The sequence below is a fragment of the Pinus tabuliformis genome, chromosome 3_1 (assembly GCF_031772625.1).
Source record: "Pinus tabuliformis cultivar Carrire ecotype Pingquan chromosome 3_1, CPIR1, whole genome shotgun sequence".
Lineage (NCBI taxonomy): Eukaryota > Viridiplantae > Streptophyta > Pinopsida > Pinales > Pinaceae > Pinus > Pinus tabuliformis.
The window spans coordinates 122,001,817-122,018,674 of record NC_142301.1 but is presented as its reverse complement, the minus strand read 5'-3'; the positions used below and the strand labels follow the sequence as shown (position 1 = coordinate 122,018,674).

Here is a 16,858-nt window from a genome sequence, read left to right as displayed (position 1 = left end):
GTTACATGCAGTATTTAAGATGACAGATTTGGGACTACTATCTTGGAGTTGAAGTATTCCAACGTCCACATCATATTTTTATTTCTCAGAGTAAGTATGCAGCAAAAGTTCTTCAGCGATTTGGAATGCAGGATTGCAAGCCCGTTCTTACCCCCATGGAACAAAACTTGAAACTTTCAAAATTTGAAGGGGGGAAAGGTGGACAACACTACTTATAGACAGTTGATTGGCAGCCTGATTTATCTGACAACGACTTGACCAGATCTATCTTATGCAGTTAGTATTCTTTCACGCTTTATGCAGGAACCACGAGACAACCATTGGAATGCAGCCAAAAGGGTTCTACGATATATCCAAGGAACAAAAGATTTTGGTATTCTTTACAAACAAACTAAAAACTTTGTACTTGGTGGATTTTCAGATGTTGACTTTGCTGGCAGTATTGATGATCGAGCATCAACCTCTGGTTATTTAATGAACATGGGGTCAACTGCAGTATCTTGGAGTTGCAAGAAACAAGCTACAGTGGCCACTTCTTCAGCCGAAGCAGAATACATATCAGCATGGGAAGCAACATGTGAAATTGTTTGGTTGCGCAGAGTTTTGTAGGATTTGGGCATTCCTCAAGTAGAACCTACATCATTATTCATGGACAACCAGTCAGCGATAAAGTTTGCCAAGAATCCAGTTTTTCATTCCAAAACAAAACATGTGGACACCAAGTATCATCACATTAGATCGCTCATTGCCAAGGACGTCATCAAGCCAGTTTATTGTCCTTCAGAAGATCAGGTCTCTGATATTTTCACAAAGCCACTTGACGGGATCAAATTTACTAAGTTCAGAGATGAACTTGGTATCTGTTGTAATGTATCTTTGGATCATAGGGGGGAATGTTAGATGATCCAAAATACAAAATTCATAGTTCACAAAGTTAGGATAGAATATTTAATTTAATATTGGAGACACTTAGAAATAGAATATTGTTGTAAAAGATATGACATCTAGAATGATGTCATATCTTAGGCTCCAATTTAGGAGTATAGTTAGTAGATTGGTTAGAATTGCATTTATTGTAAATGGACACTTGTTAATTTAATAAGTAGTCCATAACTAGAATAGGTTAGGAAATTAAGCTTATATATAGTTTATACTCTTGATTGCAAGAGTGTTGGAGTGTGTGTGTAAACTCTTGCAAAATTATTATGTAATTTCTTTTCTGATTAATAAAATTATGTGTTTGAGGACACTTCTGCCATTACAAAGGAGGGTTCTAGAAAATCATTGTCCCACTGTTCAAGTGTCACTACAGTCTGGTCCTTTAAAGTCCAAGGAGATCTTCTGTCACTTAGTCTGAATAATGGGAGACAACTTTGTTGCTAATTATTATGAAGTTTGAATGTTGCATTTGAAGCTCAAGCTACAGTCCGAGGTCTAGATTCACTGTACAGTTCTTTGAAGTATAGATTCGAGGTATAGAGCTACAAACCCTAGGAATGGAACCACAGACACGAGGTACAAATCCTGCTTTGTCACTGTAATGGTCTTGTAATGAGGGATGAAAGACAGTCCTCCAATCCGAGCTAATCCGAGAGATAGTCCATCAAACGGGGCTAGACATCAATCCGAGAAGTAGTCCATTGCATTGTTTTCAATGCTTTAAAAGTACTGTTGTCCGAGAGTTATTTTCCTTTAATCAAGTTGCAGTTGTATGCTTCTGAAGATTAACACCCTGCCACAGTCATAAGCAATGACTGCACTTAGTCCGAGAACAGAGAGGCACAATCAAGTGAAGGTACAATTCTGTTCTTGAAGCCTGAGGTCCAGAAGTATAACTTGAGAGCTTTAATTCTCCTTAATCAGTGATCACGAGATGTGAACCTTTTTCTGATTGTTCTGTGAATCTATGCCGAATTTCTGGATCAAAATGAGCTTGAACATCCCATATTTATAGTGTTTTTACAGTTGAACAAGCGAAGAGAGATGTCTCATAAGTAGGCTGACATGAGGGGCCAGTATAGGTCGGCTCACTGTTCAGAATAATAACCTTCACTTAAAAATCTACATCTCCCAAACCGCTTGGAGTTTCGGGCCAAGTAATAGCTCATTGGAAAGGAAAAATTATGCTCTTCAAGATGGTGTGGGTGTCATAAAGGAATTTTTCCTCTATGGTAGCAAAAAATATTTTATAATGTGACTGATGATTTATTAGTGCAGAATTGGAGGTAGGGCAGAATGCCTTTGAGTGTTGGGCTTCTCCATGGTTTGATTTGTTCATTGGTTGTCTTCATAATCATGTCCTTGCCTTCTTCAACATAGAGTCACCATCATCATGTGCTTGATTGCCTTCTTCATCCCCTTATCTTCTTCAACATAGGGTCACGATCATTATGTAGTCTTCATTATTAGGATCACTGAGGTAAGGACATCAAACTTCACATCATTTGAGGTTTATTGTCAAATCATCAAGTGTGGTCCACATAAGTCATCATGTAGTCTTTTATCATAGACATGTCATGTTGATTTGGGGTAGCATCGGATGTGCTCTAGCCACGAAAATTCATGGAGAGGCTAAAGAACATGAGATCTCCAATACCCAAAAATGGTTTTGGCAGATTCTAAACAATTTGAGAGATATTAAAATAATTAATATTTTTAATGGAGTCCCTAAGTCTAAACTTAGGGAAAATAAAATATTAATGTGTATTAATATAAAACTGTGTTAGAATGGTCTAAAAGTCATGGATCAAGCAGGAATTAATCTTAGCCGTTGATTAGGGACTTAATCTCGGCTGTTGAATTGTCAACGAGAAAAGTATAAGAGGAGGCTTGAGGGTCACTTGGAGAATACACTGAGTTGATCAAGATTTTGATTTTTTGGGGTAGGGTTTGCTGAGGAAATCGAAAGAGTGATCAGAGTTGAAGCGGAGGGGCAATGAATACAAAAGCAGAGAGGCAGAGATAGTACCAGGAGGATCAACATAGAAGCCGGGAGAGAGGGACGCAGAGCCAGTGAGAGGTTCACGGGCAGCCAGGAGCTGTGCAGTGCCTCAAAGAGCCAGCGTGGGTGACGCAGAGGCTCTAAGGTTGACGCTGTGCCTCCAGAGGCTGACCCAGGGCGAGTTAGGGTGACGCTGGGCCAGAAAGGGCTGACACAGTCCCTAGAGGCTGATGCTGGGCCAGAAAGGGCTGACACAGTCCCTAGAGGCTGACGCTGGGGTTTTCTTGGGGCAGATTTGAGTTGGGAACTGTCGGAGTGTTTATCCAGGGTTTCATCCAGAACATCTGTCTCTGACTAAGAGGTACTACTGCCGAGATTATTCACTGTTGGGTGAGCCGGTTTTGGCACTAAGATTGTATTCTGAAACTGCTTAATAATTAAAACCCTCAGATAGATGCACCGATTTTCCCGCAATGGGTTTTTCCGGAGACATTGGTCCAAAAACAATGGTGTCACTTGTGTGCTTGTTTTGTTTTCTTCAGTTGATGATCTGTAATGTGTTGAGCATGTACTTGTATTTATTTTCGGTATTTACATGGTAAATAACTTGTTAATTAATCAGAACAAGTAGGCAGAAATAAATCAGAAAGTACATTAAGGGTTTCTAACGGGTTAGACTTAGAAATTCCAACATGTCATCATAGTCCAGTCATCCAATGCATGTCTTCTAGACCTTCGTCAAGTACAGTGATATGGTAGTCTTTCATTATGATCATCGAGATACATGATTGACACTTCATTTGTGTCTTGACAACTTAAAGAGTTATGACATCATTTGGCATCTCAAGAATATTTGTCATCCCGGCCAATACCATATTGACATTAATGACAACCTAGATTAACAGGATCCAGCTGAGTATTCTGATTTATTTTAGCTTTGTGATCTCCATTGTATATACCTTTACATCTTTTATTCTGCATTTTGTAACTATATTTTTAACATATTTTTCAATAAAAAATATATATATTATATGTGTTTTGCCTCATCATTATAGGGAATACAATAAAAATGCTTCAACTAGTTAAAAGATAAGCTGCATGAAGCCTTTGAAATGACATATTTACAATTACTTCATTATTATCAAGGAGTGGATATACAGCAGTAAAAGGACAGCCTTACGGCCCTGATTAAATATGCACAACGGATACTAAAGAGGTTTGGCAAGGCTGATTGTGAACTGGCATACCAACTCTTATTGAAACAAGTACGAAGTTATCAGGTCATGAAGATTCAAACACTGTGTAGTCATCTGGAAGTGAGACTTATCTACCTTTTCACTATCAGGCCAGATTTAAGCTATGCTGTTGACATTATATTGTAATGTATGACGTTCCCCAAAGGCATTCATTGAAACACAACAAAAACAGTCTTAAAATATGTCAATGGAACATTATACTATGGTTTTAACCATGCTAACTTTAAGTTGTTTGGTCACACAGGTTCAGATTGTGCAGGTTTCATAGATGAAACGAAATCTATTGTAGGTTATTCATTCAACATGGGTTAGGGGTAGTTTCATGGGATAGCAAAATGCAACTAACCATTGCATTGTCCTCTACAAAAGTAGAGTATAAAGAAACAATTAATGCATCTTGTTAAGCAATATTGTTCAGGAGGAGGATTTTTGGTGATTTGAACCTACAACAAATCCAAGTCTCACTCACCTCTCTTTTGTTATTATCAAAGTGCCATACAACTCAAAGAATCCATTGCCTCATGCCAGGAGCAAAACATTGATATTCATTATCACTACTTCAAAGAGTAAGGGCAGAACAAGGGGATTAAATTGATTTGTTGCAGGTCTCAAGATCAGCCAGCATATATTTCCACTGAGACATCAAGCATGGGCAAGTGTGAAAGGTTTAAGGAGATGCCTTGTGAAAGAAAAAATAGATGGGCACTAAGAGGATGTTAGAAAATAATGCCCATATTGTATGCTGGTTGCCATGCTAGCAGTGCCAAATCAATATCTGAAACATCTCCACACTAGAAATACAATTTACTAAACTAGTTGAGTAGGTCTAGTTCATGAAATTTTGATGAAACAAGATTGTATGCAACTTGCATAAACTGCAATTAGTTTGGGTAAAGATTCTATAAATGGTGAGCATTGGAATTATCTTTTGGCTATTGTTAGCATCTTTCTGTAGCACTAATCTATTTTGAGTGCTTGCTATGTGAGAAAATATTTGTGATGGGTTTGTTCACTTTAGCTAGATTCATAAAATACTGAAAATTATATTTTTGTCTTCACTCCATTTTTGTCACAATTGATGCTTTTTCTTTCTTCTATTGTTGCTTTGAAATTTGATGGAAATTCCATCGTTTTTCACCTATTCCAACCGTCAAAGATTTTTGTCCAATGTGATATGCTGATATGTATGGACAAGTTAAAACCTCAACAAGATTGAATACCTTAAATTGGAAAAGTCTGACTGTCTTTTCGTGTGGATTTCTATATGTTTTATATCATTATTTACTTAGCACCCAAAGCTTACAATCTAATTTGGTGTTGATAGCGTTTTGCAAAGATGCACCTAACATGCAAGGAATATTTGCATGTTATGCATTTTCCTTTTCCATATTGAATATGTAAAATTGATTATATCATCTTATTTCTTTACAAATTGTTGATCTCAACAGGGATCACAACAACCTTATATTCTAATGGTGAAACATGGCTACCTCCTGCCCCTGAAGTGTCGAGACCTCGAGCTATCTATAATGCAGCCTCCTTAGCATACTTGGGTGATTGTATTTATGAGGTGCATTACATCTTGCTAAGCTTTGGGTTTGTTACTATATTCATCTCTCTTCATGAAATTTGGCTAAAATGATGCTAAATGTATACATTGTATATCTTAATTTCTACACTTCAATGGTTTGTATGTTTTATATTCTTGAAATAGTGTTTTTTGGGGTGAGAAATGCGTTCTATCTTGTATCACTGCAGAAAGAAATAGAAAAGAGTGTGTAGCAAAGTACACATTAATGAGCTAGGCTGCGATTAGACAGACTATCCTCTCCGACATGGACAAGGAGTGCCAATATATCTGCCTCAACGCCCCAATATCAAGAGAATACACACCCTTACAAAAAATTTCTATTCTGGCTGAAATGTTAGTTGTCAATTCTACCACGAATGTTGTTGCTCCCCCAAAATGAAAAGGGGAGGTATCCACACTGAATATACCTCACATCTTCTTTTGCTTTAAAAGGAAACTCCTGTCAACTTTATGGTCTTTCAAATATCTTTGCCATGCTATCTGATCATCTACCAGTCTCCCAAGATGATTCCTTTCCAATGAAGAGGGCTAACAAAAAGAAAGGCTATTCAAAAGGAACCCACCCGCACAAATCTCAAGCCACTTTAGATTTCCAGAAAACAGGTTGATAGTCTTTGCTTCATGGCAAACAATGCAACAATCTTGAGTGATAATCTAGGTTACCCGACACGATGACACGTGACATGGAGGACACAAAAGTACGAGTATCTAACATGTGACACCATGACCCCCAAAACATGACACGGGGGACAGGTTATATATCTATATATATATATATATATATATATATATATATACAAATTAGTGAATTACACACAAAAAATGAAATATAGGAAAGATTCAATTTAGAGACTAAAACATTTACATGATGATGATACAAAGTCAATCATACATTATACATATTACAAACAATCATCAATGATACAACCAATACTTACTACTACATCAATGATGATAAATTGACAAACAAAAAAGTAATTAATGTTGAAAAATGTGTAACTAGGTTCGGTCTTCATAAATATGAAATGTACTTTTGATTCTTGTATTTTGTAAAATGAAAGAAAAATTATTATTGTTATTGGAGCATGGGTTTCATGCTCAAGGTCTTTTATTTTAGAGGTCAAGCACCCATTGAGTGCTTCTAGGGTTTGTCCTAGGTCAAGAAGTCAAAAGAGTCATTGTCATAAGTTGAAGATCCCATCGGGCACATTGTAACTTGTAAAGAAAATTATTTTTTGTAATTAAAAGTGTCAAAATATTCTTCAAGACCAAGTCGGCCTAGCAGCTGAGAAGTCAACCTATTTTAAGGAGCCATGTCTACCTTGAGAAGCCTATATAAAGGGGAGAACTCGACCTCCTTGAGACACATTCATTTCACATCTCATTCAAGCAAAGGAGGAGCTAAAAAAAGGCCAGCGAAGAAGGAAGAGGACGAAGGAAGAATTTTTTGGGCTAATTCTATCTCACACATGCGAAGAAGGAAGGCTAGGGTTTGTTGCTTCAAGGTCAAGATTCTCTATTTGTTGAAAGAGGATCAAAGTTGCTGGAAGAAGGGCCTACTAGGTCACATTCTAGCCCTAGACAAGGAAGAAAAGCAAGCAAAGTCGCTGGGAGGCCTTGGAAGGCTAAATCAAGCTCACACGTGTGGATACAGTAGCAGTTGTTGGTGGCCGAAAATTTCAGACCTGCAGTAGAGGCTGAAATTCTGAAGCTGGGGGACTGTTATCACTTAGAGAAAAACCTGGCTGTGGGGAAAAATTCTAAGGTAACCTCAAACTACTTTGAGGTTGAAAGCTGACCCTTCAACTTGGAGAGGGATCTCTCCCTAAACTCAACTACCCAAGGTCATAGTGGTAGAAGGTTTGTAATATGTTCTATGGCCAGATTAATTGAGAAAGAAACTAAGGTTGGTTGGTCTGTAGGAAAACTTCACCATTGGGCATGGAGTCTAACCCAATCAGTTTTATATAAACCACAAGTTCAGTGAGCAAATATCACAAAAGCAAGATAGTAACAACTCCTTTGACAAGTTTGGGAAATCAGAGAATAGTAAAGAAATTAGTGTGATCTTTAGGTGAAAAACAAGTAATAAATATCTGAATAAAAGAATTTGGAGCACAAAGATATGAATTCCAATTCAACAACCTGGTATTCAAATATTGAAGAAGATATGAAACTTAGAAACATACAGGGAATTGCAAACACAAGAATTTTTGCAAATTTCTCACATAAACTGCTGTAATATTAGCTGATTACATACACACACAGTACATAAAAAGGCTTTCTTTCAAAAGATTCCAACCCTTCTTCATTCTACAAATCTTGTCTTTATAAAAAAGATTACAACCTACAACAAGTTTCTAGCATCTACTTAATTACAATCTTCTAAAAATAAAAGTGTATATGTGAAATACATGTACATAATACATTTCTTCAAACCTATCTATATCTAAACATAACAACGTGCTATAAAAATGGATATAAAATTGGGTCAAAAACCGATCACTGATTGTTAAAATTGGCAACTAGGGTCAAACTCCATGTAGGTCATCTTATCTATGGCAGCTGATATTTTTCTTGGATTCCTCTCATAGAGAGGTGTAGGATTGATCTAACAATCATCCAATTCCGACATGTATTCATGGAGATATGAATTTATTTGTATTTCTTGACAATTTGTCAAGGTCGGCCAACAAGTAAAATAGTGTTTCACACCCCAACTAAACCTCAACGTGGAATTATGTCACTCGTCTCATCTCCACATCTCTTCTCTCTCCTAGCTTGTTTGGGTATGTGTAGGAGGAGCCTCTCTCTCTCACGTGGGAAGAAGGAGGACACAATTAGGAGCAATAGCTTTGTCTTGGGTGCAGGAGGACGCAGAAAGGTACATCAACTTTGACTTGGGTTGACCGAGATGCTAGAGGACAACGTTGACCAGCATGAGGATACGCTTGATTGCAGATTTGTATGGGGAGCCTCTATCTTGCAAGCCGCAGTTCAGATCAGCCTTCGTTGACCTCTGTTTGACCACAGTTTTGACCAGCGTTGACTGGTTAGGGCTGACTGCAGGCGCTGATATGTTGACTACTGTTTGACCATGTTTTGAGCACTATTTCGCGCTGCTATCTATTGCTGTTGGAGGCCGAGTTCTCCTATTTGTCTTGAGGTCACTTGGGAGCTGTTTGACCAGCTTTGACCATGATGATTTGGATTACACTACTGCTGTTTCCTCGCATTTGGGTTTTTCCCTGGCTGGTGCCACATCTTGTGTCTCTTGTCTTGGCTTGTCTTCTGTTGTTTACATTTATGTTCTATTTGCATTTTGCTATCATGTTGATGTGATTGCAATATTGGAAATTGATATTGGGCTAATAAGAAGATTTGAAGTAAATTGCTCTTAAGCGTAGAACATACCATAATTTAACATGGTATCAGAGCTGAGGGGAAGACAAAGCCCAAACAAGAGCAAGAGCAATCACCTAAGACAGTTGGAAAAAGTCAAAAGGATTCATGGGTTCCTCATCACACTTCCTCGCCGAAGACAAGCTTCGTGAGAAGTCTGACTATCACGGATGGAAGATGTCTCTTGATCTGACATTGGAAGAGCAGGAAGTGTTGGACCATGTGAGGGGTAGAATTACGGAGCCTCCATCAAATGCATCGACTGCTACAAGGAACAAATATACCAGGGGTGAAGTCAAAACAAAGAAGATCATTCGAGATTCAATTGATAAGCGTTTGGTGGCCTACATTTCTGAGTTGAACACCTCCAAGGAGATCTATAATAGAATGGTAAGCTTGTTTAAAGTTAGTGATGCAAATCAAGTTTTGTTCCTAAAAAATAAGTTGAAGGATATTAAGAAGGGCAAGGATGAAGATATTCAATCCTACTTCTTAAGGATCATTGAGATAAAGAATGATCTCCTATCAATTGGAGAAGTCATTTCTGACAGGGAACTAACCATCACTACCCTTGGAGGGCTTCCATTCAAATGGTATGTATTTAGAACCACTCTTCTCAACAATGATCGAATTCCGAGATTTGAAGAATTGATGTGGAGATGCATTCAAGAAGAGACAAGGATGGTGGAGCAAGAAATGCCTTCAAGCAAAGGCAACCCCACTACTTTCTCCTCTCATGCCAAAAGGAGAAATAATTTTGGGTCAAAAGGTCACTTCAAAGGAAAGACCGGATCGAAGGGTGGAAGGAAGGGAAGATGCTTCATTTGCAATAAATTTGGCCACTATGCGAGGGAGTGTCCAAATATAAAGGACACATCACATGACGATGATCAAAATCACTCCTGAGGCAACTCCAACCACAATCAAAGGAATGGAAGGTTCAATGGAAAAGGAAAGAGGAATGCAAGAAATCAAGGAAATGGTCAACCCTCCAAGAAAGCAAGGAACTCCAGGTATGAATCAAATGTTGTTAACAATAATCAAGATGAATACTATTTGATATCGGCCCTCTCCACTACCTCTCCTTCAGATTCGTTGGGCAATTGGCTTATTGATAGTGGTGCCTCAAGGCACTTCACTGGTTACAAGGAAGCTCTCTCTAATTTGATAGAGAAGGAGACAAACTTGGAGATTATTCTTGGAGACAATTCTACCTATCTCCTAAAGGGTGTAGGGAATGTTACTCTTCAATTAAATCAGGGTAACACGATCCATTTGCAAGAAGTCCTATATGTAACTGATCTCAAGAAGAACCTGGTGTCCATTTCGGCAATGGAAGACAAAGGCTACAAGGTGGCCTTTATCGATGGCAAGGTATGTGTGTGGAAAAAGAATTTTAAAGATGCTTTTACTCTTGGGTTTTCAGTGGACTCATTATATCAAGTTGGAGGAAGTCTGTTGGGAGTCATGTCTTGCGACGCATCTCTTCAGTCTAAACTATGGCACCGGAGGTTTGCCCACCTTCATTATAAGGCTCTACCCGATGTGAGACCAATGGTTACAGGGATGCCTGTTATTTTTAGGTATGTTCTATGCTTAAAGCAATTTATTTCAATTTTCACAGTTAGCTCAATATCTTTTCCAGATTAGCAATCACATCAGCATTAAAGTAAATTGCAGATAGAACATAAACATAAATCGCAGAAGACAAGCCAAGACAAGAGGACACAAGATGCGGCGCTAGCCAGAGACAAACCCCAATGTGGGGAAACCCTTGATCAATTCTTCTTATATGTTCTTCAATAGTTCAGCAGAGAGAGAGAGAGAGATAGTACATTTACAACAGAAGTCAACACTTTGACTTATCTAGATAAGAGCATAGATCATTTCTTAAGAAGATGATACATGAGATCAGTTGAAGACATGCTGCTTCAATTCTCCAAGGTGACTCCTTCACCTATCATTGTGCTGCATCTCATCATCATGCTGCACCTCACCGTGCTGCAGCGTGATGCACCCATCATCACAATGCTAGACCTCATGACCATGCTGTACACTTCATACTGTTGCACCTGATGCTGCACTGCTGTCCATTGCTATACCATGCTAGTCACTACTGTCCTATGAGATATACAACTATCCCACTGTTCATTCCAAGTTTGCTTGCTGTCCCATGCATTTTTGCAGCGCTATGTATCCTGTTGTCCCATGCATCTTTGTTGCACTAGTCACTTTGCTATCCCATTTACTTTGCTGTACTAGTTAGCAGCACCATGTAGCCAACTGTCCTATTTAGCATAATGCTGTCTCATTGTTAGTGACATGACCATTCCATGTTTGCTTGCTTGCCAAGCTGCCCGTGCTCTTTGCCTTAGCATACCTTTGTTGCTGTCTAATAACCTTGCCATACTGTTGTCCATGACGCTGCACTACTGCACTACATCATTGGTTAGGGCATCACCCTACAACCCTTTATCTAGTTGTTGGCTATGGTCTCACACAACAGTTGCTGTAGCTTTCAGCCTCCCTCCAAACCTTCACCACACTGCCCTAAAACAGCGTCAATCTGTCCTTAAGCTTTGCGGCCTTACAACCCTTCAATCCAGCCCTTAAACAATACTTGTGAAGCCCTAAAACAGATCCGTTGCACCTACAACAACTTGGCTTCTCTTCCAGAACTGCCACACTGCTCCTCGGCCTCCACATTTGCTGTTCCTTGGCCTAGTCTGCTCTATTGTTCCTTGGCCTAATCTGCCCAGGAAATACGCACTAGGAACAACCCTTAACTTACCCTCAAAACTACTCTTTCTCACCACGCTGTCACCACAACCCTTCACGCTGTCTAGGGCAGCTTCGATGCTGTCCCCTTGACCCTTCATACTGCGGCTAAGGCTCGGGTGTCCACACAACTCTTCATGCTGTCCAGGGCAGCCTCTTTCTTGGTTGCGTAGAGGCCAACGTATAGGCTAGGGCTTCTTCTTGATAGCATTAGTGCTTAGGCAACGTATTTCTTCTTATAGACTGCGTAGATACTAGGGCTGTCCTCCTTGTAGCGTTATGGCTTCTCACTTGACTGCGTCCTCTAGATTAGGGCAACGTTCTTCTTCTTGACTGCGGGTAGGGCAACCTCAATCCTCCAACATCTAGGGCTTCCACTCCTAGATTTCTCTTCCACTAAAAAACCAAGACAAGTGGAGAGAAATCAAGATAGAAGTGAGTGTGAGAAATGACTCTCAAGTCATCTCCTTTTATACTAAAACGTTGAGCACATGTGGGGTTTATTTGGTTGCTGGTCGACCTTGTTGAATTGTCTTATAACACAAATAAATTCATAACTCCATGAATACTTATCGGAATCGGATGATGTTTAGATCAATCCTACACCTCTCGATGAGAGGGATCCAAGAAAAATATCAGTTGCCATAAATAAGTTGACCCACATGGAGTTTGTCCCTAGTTGCCAATTTTAACACTCCCTCTCAACTAGGCAGAACTCCATCCGCTGATCCATCTATCCGACTGTACTATCTTTGCCATCAGTGCCCTGCACTTCTCTGCTATCCTCTGCTGAGCTCTAGTCTGCTCTGGTTTGCTGAGCTCTGGTCTGCTTTGCTGAACCATGAAGAAGAAGAATTGATCGAGAATGTCTCATACCATTCTCTACTGACCCGAAGTCAGTTTTATTGATCCCAGATCAATATCACAAGAGAGTGTCTCAAACCACTCATACTGATCCCAGATTAGTTACATTGATCCCAGATTAATGGAGGTCATCCTAGCATAGGGAATACGATAGATACAACGATGCGTCCATCAATAGTACTACTATGGTCCCTAATCGCATTTCCCTGCTCATTGGCCAGATGAGTGGTACTTCCCATGAGTCCCAAACTGCATGGGTAGGATGCCTCGACAGGAGAACCATTCATCCTGTCCCTAAGTCGCCTCGGGGTATCACAGGGGAAGGCTGAGCCATTCACCCTGTACACAACGCACCATTAGGGGAGGGTGAGTCGCCCTATGGTCGCTGGTTGCTCCAATAAGTACCCCAAGGCCCCCGGAGCTCCCAGAGCTCAATGCATGCAACATGCAGGACCCTCATAAGAGGGTCTCTCAATGACTCCAAGTCGTTCGGGAAAGTCACAAATTTGACCTTTCCTTGGGGCTTTGACAAAATGTTTGCGACCTGTACATCAGTCTCAATGCGATGGAGCCTCCTTTCTCATCGACGTACCATATCCCAGATAAGATAGTATCTAATGTCTATCTGTTGGAGCAATCATAGAATACGGGATTCCTCAATAGTCGAATCCCCCCCTAGTTGGCATAGAGGATCACGGTGGTATCCGTCATGTGTACAAACAACTTGCTGAAGAGCTTCCACAACCAGGTAGCGTCACACGAGATCATACTCGTAGCTATGTATTCGGTTTCAGCGGTGCTTATAGCAATCGACTTCTGCTTCCTGCTCATCCATGATATCAAAGCAGAATCTAAAGAGCCCCAACACTCATAAGTGCTCTTGCGATCCTCCACACTGCCTGCCCAGTGAGCATTCGAATAATCATGCAGCTTAACATTTCCTGTAGTGAATCTCAATCCATGAGAGATTGTGCCCCGAAGATATCTCAGAAGATTCTGGGCACCAATCCAGTGAGGCTCAACCATATATGAGCCCATCATGCTAACTGCAAAACATATGTCCGGACAGAAGTTCACTAAGAACATCAATGCGAATGAGTTTATGAAACTCAAAGGCATTTCCCAAATCAGGTCCGACATCGCTACCATATAACTTCTGAAATTTAAGATCCTCGAGGTAGTCATGGGCTTGCAGTTTATCATTCCACATCGGAATCCAACTCCCTCTTACTTCTGCACATGAGAGGGTCTGCAACTGTCAGAAATAGGTCATCCTCAGAAGGTGCCGGTATGAGAGGTCTGTCATCCACAACCTTCAAGCAATGGTTTGGATAGGCTTCACTCCTAGTGAATCTCAGCTTCATCAAACACCTATCAATCCTCTGATACTAAGCCCAGGGTGTTTTGCTTCAAGCCATAGAGGGCTTTCTTCCACTTGCACACATGAGATTCCCGATCATGAATCTCAAACCCCTCGGGTTGTTCCAAACCTGTGGACCTGCTACATGAGGGGAATGGTCCCCTTTTAAGATTTTCCTTCGGTACATCTTGGACATGTACCTTCATGCTCTTTTTGAATTCAGGTATCCCTGTCACCGTCTGACTCACATCAGGTAGGGCCCCATAATAAGTAGACCTCCAGTGCTATAGATGAGATGGGACAACTGACATGGTCCCCAATGGACCATTCTGCAACTTGATACAAATTTCCAACCCTGAACCCATGAGTAAAAGCATCTTAGAAAATTCTATTTTCAAACACATACCTTTCCATCGATGAATGCAAGCCTGAAACCTTTGACTTCCATTGTCGAAATGGAAACCAGGTTCTTCTTGCGATCAGGTATATAAAAGAGATTCTGTAAATGAATCAAGTTACCCACATTCAATTGAGGGGTAATATTCCCTACACCCTTTTCGAGATAGGTGGCATCGGCTCCAAGTATAATCCCACGATTGTTTCCATCTCTACTAAATTAGAGAGATCACCCTTCTATCCGATGACGTGCCTTGAAGCACTATAATCAATAAGCTAGATTTCCCCAGAATTTGAAGGAGAGGGCCAATATAAGATAATGCTTCTTTATCTTATCAGAAACAACATTTGATTCTTCATACCTGGGTTACTTGCTTTCTCTGAAGAGTCGGCCATTGACCTGCATTACCTGTCATTCCTTTGATCATTGAAGATGTCCCTGGAATGATTGTTATCATCATCAAGTGATGTGTCCCTGCCATTCGGACACTCCTTCGCATAATGGCCGAACTTATTGCAACCAAGGTATTTTCCTTTCCTTCCACCCTTAGATCTAGACTTTCCATTGAAGTGATCTTTAGGTAGGCCATCAGAAACTTCCGCTGCGCCATTCTGATAATATTCTTTGCTTTGACTTCACCCTCGGTGAATTTGAAGAGGGATGAGGAATCCACTGATCCATTTGTTCTTTCCCAACTGTCTTCAGTGATTGCTCTTTCACTCTTGCTTAGGCTTTGTCTTCATCTCAGCTCTGATACCATGTTATTTTTAGGTATGTTCCATGTTTAGAGCAATTTATTTCAATTTTCACAGTTAGCTCAATATCTTTTCCAGATTAGCAATCACATCAACATTAAAGTGAACTGTAGATAGAACATAAACATAAATCGCAGAAGACAAGCCAAGACAAGAGGACACAACATGTGGCGCTAACCAGAGACAAACCCCAATGTGGGGAAACCCTTGATCAGTTCTTCTTATATGTTCTTCAATAGTTCAGCGGAGAGAGAGAGAGAGATAGTACATTTACAACAGAAGTCAACACTTTGACTTATCTAGATAAGAGCATAGATCATCTCTTAAGAAGATGATACATGAGATCAGTTGAAGACATGTTGCTTCAACTGATTCTCCAAGGTGACTCCTTCACCTATCATTGTGTTGCATCTCGTCATCATGTTGCACCTCACCGTGCTGCACCATGCTGCACCCATCATCACAATGCTGGACCTCATGACCATGCTGTACACTTCATACTGCTGCACCTGATGCTGCACTGCTGTCCATTGTTGTACCATGCTAGTCACTGCTGTCCTATGAGGCATACAACTGTCCCACTGTTCATTCCAAGTTTGCTTGCTGTCCCATGCATTTTTGCAGCGCTATGTAGCCTGCTGTCCCATGCATCTTTGCTGCACTAGTCACCTTGCTGTCCCATTTACTTTGCTACACTAGTTAGCAGCACCATGTAGCCAGCTGTCCTATTTAGCATAATGTTGTCCCACTGTTAGTGACATGGCCATTCCATGTTTTCTTGCTTGCCATGTTGTCCATGCTCTTTGCCTTAGCATACCTTTGCTACTGTCTAATAGCCTTTCCATACTGCTGTCCATGATGCTGCACCACTGCACTACATCACTGGTTAGGGCATCACCCTACAACCACTTATGTATTTGTTGGCTACGTCCTCACACAACAGTTGCTGTAACTTTCAGCCTCCCTCCAAACCTTCACCACACTGCCCTAAAACAACAACAATCTCTTCTTAAGCTTTGCGGCCTTACAGCCCTTCAATCCAACCCTTAAACAATACTTGTGAAGCCCTAAAACATATTCGTTGCACCTACAACAACTCGACTTCTCTTCCAGAACTGCCACACTGCTCCTCGGCCTCCACACTTGCTGTTCCTCGGCCTAGTCTGCCTTGTTGTTCCTCGGCCTAATTTGCCCAACAATACACACTAGGAACAACCCTTAACTTCCCCTCAAAACTACTCTTTCTCACCATACTGTCACCACAACCCTTCACGCTGTCTAGGGCAGCTTCCACTCTATCCCCTTGACCCTTCACACTGCGGCTAAGGCTACGCTATCCACACAACTCTTCACGCTGTCTAGGGCAACCTCTTTCTTGGCTGTGTAGAGGCCAGTGCATAGGCTAGGGCTTCTTCTTAATAGCGTTAGTGTTAAAATTGGCAACTAGGGCCAGATTCCATGTGGGTCATTTCATTAATGGCAGTTGATATTTTTCTTGGATCCCTCTCATTGAG

At 40.6% G+C, this 16,858-nt stretch overlaps 1 protein-coding gene across 1 annotated transcript in view; it reads left to right on the top strand.

The window, feature by feature from the left end:
• LOC149186063 (uncharacterized) overlaps positions 1–16,858 on the top strand; it is a 365,529-nt gene that overhangs the window by 80,058 nt on the left and 268,613 nt on the right. The window contains exon 2 of the mRNA XM_089410881.1: positions 5,646–5,767. Coding sequence (XP_089267007.1) covers positions 5,646–5,767 — 122 coding nt within the window. The remainder of the gene's footprint in view (positions 1–5,645; positions 5,768–16,858) is intronic.